Below are 9,232 nucleotides of genomic sequence, written 5' to 3' on the forward strand. Positions count from 1 at the left end.
TTATGAACAGTATTAATACGTTCTAGTATATAGTTTTAACATAAGATAGGTAAAAGAATGCCAAGAACATTTAAATCGATAATTTCGACATTTGATCCAAGGCCGGGTTCCTAGCGTCTTATTGAAACAATGATATTATTAACAATGCCAGCTATTAATAATTTTGAAAAGGCAAATTGACTTAAAAGGATGATGATGTTTTTCTTTTAGTAAAAAGGTAACGTTAATTTATGTAACAATAAAAAGGATCACCAATCAATTTTGTAGTAGCCCCTCTATTTGTATGGAATTACTTACTGACCCCTTTTATTTTTAAAAAGTTGCATTACCCCTTTATAATTTCTCCTTTTAGGCAATTTGCCATTTTCTAATTTATACTCCTCCATTTCCATTTGGGGACAAACCACCGTTATGGTATCTAGATACTTTTCCAATTTTCCTGCGCCATTTAGTCCTTCCTTTGCTGATTTCATCACATCCTGTTGGAGTCTCAAGTTGAAGTAGGTGGTCGCACACAAAACTGTTACCGATAGCATCGGCTACATTTACAGAAGTGTGTGATCGTATTACGCAATCTTCCTTACATTCATGACAATATTCTAAGGCCATGCTAGCAAGCTCATAGTTTTGTATAATAGACTTTGGTACACTCTGCAATAACAATAAAAGGGTCATAATTGTAGGATTGATATATAGGTATAGTATGAATAATTCGACTTTGATATAAATTAATTAATTATTATAGGCCAATTACCTCAATGATCCACCCGCTATGTTTCACATTGTTAACATGTTGGTTGATGTCCAAATCCCACCATGTTGTCTAATAGATATATATTTGTACATACAAGGAATTAGGGTCATGTAAATATATAGCAAAAAGCAGATATAATTAGAGTTGGGTATATAAAGATATAATTCCGTTGAGCTAAAATTTGCCTTAAAAATAATTGAAGCTTAGAAAGTAAAATTGAAGTAACCTTTATGGGTACATGGCTAGCACTGGTCTCATCTTCTTTTGACCATTTGATAGTATCATGTTTGACTATAGGGGGTGTTTTCATAAGGTGTTGCTCTAATTCTGCTCGAACTTCATCGGGAAATTTGGATAACTTTCTTGTCTCTTTATTCACCATTACCCAAGTACTAGAAGATAGCACAAGAAGTATATATGTATTAAATACCTCCATCAATACAAACTAAACAGTTCTACATTTGGTACGAGTAAGATTGTTTTATATACCTTGATGCTCGGATTAAAATCTCGCCTGTTTTCGAATCAGAAAATGTCCAATTACAACACAAACCAATTCTTCCAAGAGGCACTTTCCATGTATCGATTGTGACAACATCACCCCTATAATAAAAATAAGTTTTTCATCATACCAAAGTTCATTAATAAAAATGAAGTTGATTACGAAAGATGGATACAAGCAACATATATATATATATATATATATATAATACCGCGATAAGTATACCATATTGGATATCGATCGACAACCACTTGCATCTTTGCCGTCACCCAGAACAAATTCCTTCTAGCCATTTCCGGGGTTGTACCAAAGCCATCAAGAGAGATTCCAACTTCCTTTAAATGATTACATGATGTTTCCTATCAATGTAGCTTGAAATTGTGAGTTGAAAATTCATGCACATATATACCTACCTATACCTTATAATTTACAAAACAAGTTTGGGGCCGTTTGGTTCAAAAACTTTAAAGGAATTTAGAGGAATATAGTTTAAAATTTTCTATCTGTTAATTTCACAATAAAGATTTTTTATTTTTGTCTTTTCTTTTTATTTTTGCATCCTTATTTGAATAGTATAACCAAGACGTTTAAAAACAACATTCATAGATCTTGTTGTCAAAACGAACTGTGCATGACCCGTTGTACCCTTCCTAGTTGTCCAACGGGCTCAGATGCAAGAAAATCAAACAGCCTCCTAAACATACATATCTACCAATACATACATACATACATACATACATACATACATACATACATACATACATACATACATACCTGCAGATGATTCATAATTGTTTCAATAGTAGGTGTTGCATCTGGCGTCACTTCATATGATTTAATATGAATTTTCTGCCGGAAAACAAAACCATCGTTAACCATTCTCCCTAAATAAATATCCGAATCTGTAGTTTGACGCTTTGTCTCGTTTTTTAGCACCATCAATATTGGTTTGAAAGAAGTACTTTTAGAAGCTGGAAGAAACATGCCACGGCTTCTAACTTTCAAATTAGTAAAAGAGGGGTGCACATTTATCACACGAGATGATGGGGCTCCGAGGCAAGTATATTTCATCATTTGGTAGGGCTCGGAATATGTTATGAAAGATGTAGTAGAAGTCATAAGGTTTCGAGTTGCTAAAAATGGATGTTATATTATGAACTTTTCAATAAATCCAATGAAACAATTTATAGATCACTTTATTCTCAATCACTGTCACATTCATATTACAACTTAGATATATAATTGGTACCGTGCCAAATCCTGGCTCTCATCTATCTATCTATAATATAACTAAAAGAGAGGGTTAGAGGTATACTTGACACCCCTAATCCTCCTTCTTTAGCCTAATACTTTCTCCTTATTAATCCCTTATTTTTTAAAAATTTATTTAATAAAAAATGATCGATCTTTAATAAAAAAATCTTATAAAAAATCTTTATTATTATTATTATATATATATATATACCACCTAGAAAAAACTCATATATTCTCAACCCTTAGAAAAAATCTATGGCAAAAAAAAAAAGTTACGATCGACTATCAAAAAGGTTTTTTTATATACTTTGTTCATATTTAATCATTATTATTATTATTTAACAATGAATTCTTATGTTATTGTTATTATTATTACTTTTAATTTAGTTTACAAATTATATACTCTACATTTTTTGTTTCTCTTTTTATTTAACCAAAGTTGAAAAAAAAGGGTAAACTTGAATCAATATTTATATGGAGTTAATTTTCATATGTTTCTTCTTTAGTTTTCGTATTGATTAAGTTGTGATATTGGTCATAAACTTTTTGTTTCTCTTTTTATTTGACTAAAGCTGAAAAAAATGGGTAAACTGGAATCAATATTTATATGGAGTTAATTTTCATATGTTTATTCTTTAGCTTTCGTATTCATTAAGCTGTGATATTGGTCATACACTTTTTGTTTCACAATTATTATAAGATTTATATATTTTTTTGAGATTACTCATCCAATGGACGGGTCTGAGCAGTAGTATATATATATATAGACTTAAATTACCCTGAAGTTTTTTTTATTTATGAGAACCTTGATAATATTTAATTTAGGTATTAAATGATATGTTTTTAAAGTTCATTTACATGTGAAACGTTACAAAAATTTATGTTATGCAAGAAAAAAATTTTAATCTTTCAAAATAGCCTTGTGTTGTGAATGAATTTGTGTACGTTTCTGTTCACATTTGAACAACCGACTATATATATATATATAGGGTAAGGTTTATGTGATAACTAGTCATATATGTATATAAGTAATTATAAGTATAACTTGATAGTTCAAATATGAACAAATATGTTTACAAATACCATTTATATATGAACACCAAATATAATATAAAAGTTTTCATAGTTCTTTAAATTTAAATGGTTCTCACATAAACTTTTTCCTATTTTTTTATTATACTAAAGCACAGTTGCTCTGATAACTTATCCACCAATCACAGCTCTCGATTTTTTAATGTTGACTTTTGTTTTCATTTTTTACTTTAATTTACACTTTTTTGTTTTCCATCACAAATTTACAATTTTTACCCAATAATTTAGTATAATAAATAAATAATAATAACTATTGTATATCCGATAGAATAATAGTTAATATTTATCCAATAGAATAATAACTAATATATATCTAATAACTAGTTTTCAAGCCTGTCCATTGGACGGATAGTCTCAAAATATAAAAATCAAAGTATGTTAAATAAAAACTAAATAAAATTCAAATAGATAAAGTAAAACTTTAAATGATTCAAATAAGACAAAAAGTTGAAAATGTAATAAACTAATCCTTTGAGGAATACCTATCACACATATCAAAATCATATTCATCATCAAAATAATCGCCATCAAACATAGTTTCATCTTCTGATTCATCTGAATAGTTCCATTTATCTTCATCATTGGATTCATCGCTATTTTCACTAAAGATCCTAAACCATGTGTAATTAGTAATTGCCTTCATCCCCCATTACCAAAGATCAAAACCACATATCATTACCTTGATCACCCATTATAAAAGATCCAAACTTTATTACTTTCTCATATGAAAGTTCAAATCTTTTTAACTAATTTCATCCATATGACCAATATCACAATTTAATCAATACAAAAACTACTTATACACGCATATGTAAAGTATAGATATACTATTTAAATATAAAATCATACAGTGTAATTACCAGATTTGAAGCTCTAAAAGTAGTACTTAAATCTAAATCAATCCCAAAGTTCGATGCCAATTTTTCACAAAACCTAACAGAGGAATAAATCAAATTTATGCTAAAACTGAATTTGAAAAGAAACACTCATGAAAATTGGATGAAAGTTGTTTGGAATGCATTAAGAATAAATAAAACTTACAGATTAAAGAACGAAACATATGAATATTAACTTCGTATCAACATCGATTTTAGTTAACCCCTTTTTTTCAACTTCTTTTCTATTGACAAATTCGTTACTTTTGTTTATTAACTTGTAATAATTAGTTAAATAAAGATGAACTAACGTAGTCTTATTTTTTGTAGTTGAAGAAGAAGCCATAATAAACCTATAATGGACAACAAACTAAATTAAAAGAGATAAATTATAATAATTACATAAGAATTCAATGTCAAATAATAATGATTAAACTTGAACAAAATATATTAAAGAAAACCCTTTTTGTTTGTTCAGTACGCCGACTTTTTTTTTTTTTTTTGTTGAGAATTCTTGAGGTAGGAGAAGTTTTTTTTTTTGTTGTTGTTAAGAATTGGTGAGGGTTTTTTCCTAGGTTGTATATATATAATAGGGTAAATTACACAAATGGTACATGAGTAGGTGTCGAAATTTCACTTTTCGTACCTCAAAGAATTTAATTACGCGAGTCATACCCAGAGTTGTCAAATTTGCACGCTCACTATACCTCCGCCTAACGGATCGTTAAAATTGGTCATGTGCCTAACATGTGAATGTGTAAATGACTGTTTTACCCCCATCTGGCCCCCAATCTTCTTCCACGCTTTTTCCGGATTATTAATAAACCCTAGCTATGTATATCAGCAACCGGAATCACCACCATAACCACTATTAGCCACCAACATCAACACCATAGCCGTCGTTAGCCACCTACGCTTCTCTATAGCCGCCATCAGCCACCGACATCACCACCATAACCGTCATTATCACCAGATAACAAAAACATCACATGTATCTCCACTTTCAGTATCAAAACCTTTGTATTAATCTATCTCTACCTCTATCTATATACAAATCCATCATCATCAACAACAATAAACTTAATTTGCAGGTAAATTTGGAAGGAAAATAAAGAGTACCGCCGCCATTGTTGATGATATTTCCATGACCATTTGCAGGTGGCTTCATGGCCATCTCGTACTGCCGCCATCGTTGGCCTTCAATCAGTGTAAAAGCATGAGTGGGTTACCCCACCAAGGTATTCGAGATATGTATATATGTGTATTTGTAATCGAGATACGGCGAAGGTAATTAATTACATAAGGATCTGATCTGTTTGAGATCTGAAACTTGAAACCATCTTCTGGAATATCTTACACGATTAAACTTTATTGTCATAATCACCACATTTTGGAATATCTTACATTTTGGATTAATCGTTGGATTAAACTTTATTGCCATAATTATTAGTTTTGGCACCACCACCAAAAAGAAAGTTAGGTAGATGAAATATATGGGGTCATGGGGATTGTTTCCTGTAAAAGAAAAATGATCCTTTTAGATGTAAATGACCTATATACCCTCGCACGCGTTAGGCACATGACCAATTTTAACGATCTGTTAGTCTTCGTTAGGCGGAGGTATGGTGAGCGTCTAAATTTGACAACTCTGGGTATGACTCGCGTAATTAAATTCTTTGAGGCACGAAAAGTGAAATTTTGACAACTACTCAGGTACCAATTGTGTAATTTACCCTATATAATACTAATAGTAATTTGTGGAAGAGTTTTAAGAGTAAAAATGACCTTTTTTTTATTTTTTAATCTATAGAATAAGAGTATAGATCGGCATAGAAAATTTTACTTAAAAAAATATTTAAAAAAATAGAGAATTAATTAGAAGGGAGAATTAGATTCAAGGGATTAGGGGTGTCAAGTGTACCCACAACTCCCTTTTTTAGTTATAATATATATATATATATACATACATATATATATATACATATATATATAAGATAAAAAAAATCAAGAAAAGTCAAAATTACATTGAATACATATATTGTATTCTATCTTTTGAAATAATGTTTTGTATACAATATTTTATATATTGATTTTTTTTAATTAATTAAATAATTAAAATCGTCTCTAGTTGATGGCTAAAAATAAATAAATTAACTATTCAGGGCTATATAGTGTAAATTATTGATGGAAAATAAAAATGTGTAAATTAATGATACTTTTTATATAGATATTAATATAAATTCTATAGTAATTAGGAGAGAGTATTATACCTAAGAAGAGATCTTAAGGGTACCAAGTATACCTCCAACCTCCTCTTTTAGTTATATTACTAGATTTTAGACCCGTGTCCAACACTGGACACGGGGTTTACGACATTATTAATATTAGATCTTCATACATTTAAGTCATAAAAGCTTATAATTTTGAAGATATAGGGTTTTAAGTGTTACACTTTTCAAGTTGTAGTCCAATAATCATATGTTCGTCACTATCATTATTAGCTGAGACATATTGATGAAATTGTTTGTCGTATTCATTCTACAAGGCACATGTTATAATGATTTTTCTATTATATAACTTTTTAAAACCAGTTGTACTCATAATGTGATATTATTATGAAAGATAATTAAGAATTAAAATATAAATATACTTTTGATCATGTATTCGACATTCAAGTATATGTATGTGATCATGATGCGGACCCATAACACGCATAGGTTTATTTTCAATCACCTGTCCTATGATAATTAGATAACAATTAAGATTGTTTTAATACTCTTTGATAACAATTAGGTTTCTTGATTTGAGTGATAATTGTAACTTTAAACATTAATACGCAAACCTAATATACAAAAAAAAATAATTTATGTACCTTTTTGATTTGAGAGATATGATGAATTTTGAATAGAGTTCATAATGGCTTTGATTTAGTATTCAAGTAACCCTGTGTTGTAATTGTGTTTTGTTCTGTGATCGTCTCATGTTTTGTGATTCCTATTGTGTTTAGGATAAGGATGTTGTATATCGTCATTTGTTATTATGTTTTGGATATGTATCTACAGTTCAAACTGTGTTTATATTAAATATTAAACTAAATATTTATAATTTATAAAAATCTAATCTAATGTTTGTTAATAAGTCATTAGGTTTTGAAATAATTTTTTGTAGACAATATTTAATAAATTGACTTTTTTTTTAACAAATTAAATGATTGTAAATTTTATAAAGATTTCTCAAGTTGATTGTTAAAAATAAATATAAATTAAGTGTTTAGGCTAAAAAATATAAATTATTGATGGAAAACAAAAAAGTAAAAATTAATGAGACTTTTTATACGAAATAATATAAATACTAATATAATAATATATTTTGGATAATGATTATTAAGATTTTTAATTTATAGTTAATCTAAATGATGACATAAGCGAAAGTTAATTTGATAAAATTGAGCGATTTGATTGGTTAATAAGTCATTAGTTCAACTGTCTTATAGTATATATTAAGATAGATATGTTCTATAATATTAATTATAAATATAATTAATTAAAAATAAATAAAATTTAATGTAAATATATTAAGGTTTTAAGAGTAATCGTACTATTAAATTATAATAGTTAATATATATCCTATAGAATAATAACTAATATATATTCAATAATATATTATATCATATAAACATATCTTTCTTCTAAAGATAAGATATTATTTCCAATAGTGTAAAATTTGAATGTAATACACCATGTGTAACAAAAAAATAATTAAAATGATAGTCACCTATTATGATTTTTTAATATTTAAATATCGGTAAGTATGTCACAATTTACAACTTTGATGGACATATTATATTTTGTTATATTCAAATCGATAAGCATATATGTCACAATAAATAATTTCGATGAACATTTTTTTTCAAAAAAATATTTCCATATAAAACTCAAAGTGTTGATATATAAATCAAGTTTTTATTACTCAAAATAGTATATTAAATTTTAAATTAAAATAAATTAACATCTAATATTAATAATGTCGGAAGCCTCGTGTATTATACACTGGCCTACAATCTAGTATATATATATATATATACTACTTTATCATTGTGTAAGATTACCAACACTATGAATAATATTGCAAGTATCCACAATTTTAATTAACATGGACAAGTTATAAAAATTTATCACATTTTTATGTGTGTAATTGTATATATTGAACAAAAAGTGTGTAGATATTTATCCAAAATAAAAAGTGGGAAGCTCTAAAAGTCCACAATTTTAGGTGTGGATTTTAATATTTAATTTGTCCACCAATTTTAAATATAAAAGTCTACGCCCAAAATTATAGATTTTTAAGATTATATTTAAAAATGGCGTGACAAATTAAATAGGAAAGTTCACACCTAAACTATTAATTTTAAAATTTTCACCCTTTTTACTTTGGATAAATTTTTACTTCAATAAAAAAAAAAGTCATATAAATTTAGGAAGGGACGATAAACAAAAGACAAATAGAAGTCGAGATCAAGATAAATTATGAAATGGAAAAATATAAATTTCTAAGATCCAAAAAAACTAAACCAAAAGAAAAAGGAAAAAAATCGCACATAAAGCGACGTACGGACCAACTCAACCGTAGCCTTTAGGGTGCAGAGAGTACTCACTCCTTACCCAATCCGATCCAATTCATTCTCCAATCAAAACCTTCCAACTCACAACTACCTAATTTTACTCAGTTTTTACCCAAATCACTGACAATACATAT

At 28.0% G+C, this 9,232-nt stretch overlaps 1 protein-coding gene across 1 annotated transcript; it reads right to left on the reverse strand.

The window, feature by feature from the left end:
* Positions 1-335: 335 nt before the first annotated feature.
* LOC122608756 (acyl-[acyl-carrier-protein] hydrolase FATB2, chloroplastic-like) lies at positions 336-2,213 on the reverse strand. The gene is made up of 6 exons (XM_043781848.1): positions 2,031-2,213; positions 1,482-1,615; positions 1,244-1,357; positions 981-1,146; positions 755-823; positions 336-651 (listed from the first exon to the last, which is right to left on the reverse strand). Exons 1-6 carry the CDS (start codon positions 2,193-2,195, stop codon positions 373-375), a joined length of 927 nt encoding a protein of 308 aa, XP_043637783.1. The 5' UTR covers positions 2,196-2,213; the 3' UTR covers positions 336-372.
* Between the last annotated feature and the right edge of the window lie 7,019 nt (positions 2,214-9,232).

This window comes from Erigeron canadensis, chromosome 7 (genome assembly GCF_010389155.1).
Source record: "Erigeron canadensis isolate Cc75 chromosome 7, C_canadensis_v1, whole genome shotgun sequence".
NCBI classification, from domain to species: domain Eukaryota; kingdom Viridiplantae; phylum Streptophyta; class Magnoliopsida; order Asterales; family Asteraceae; genus Erigeron; species Erigeron canadensis.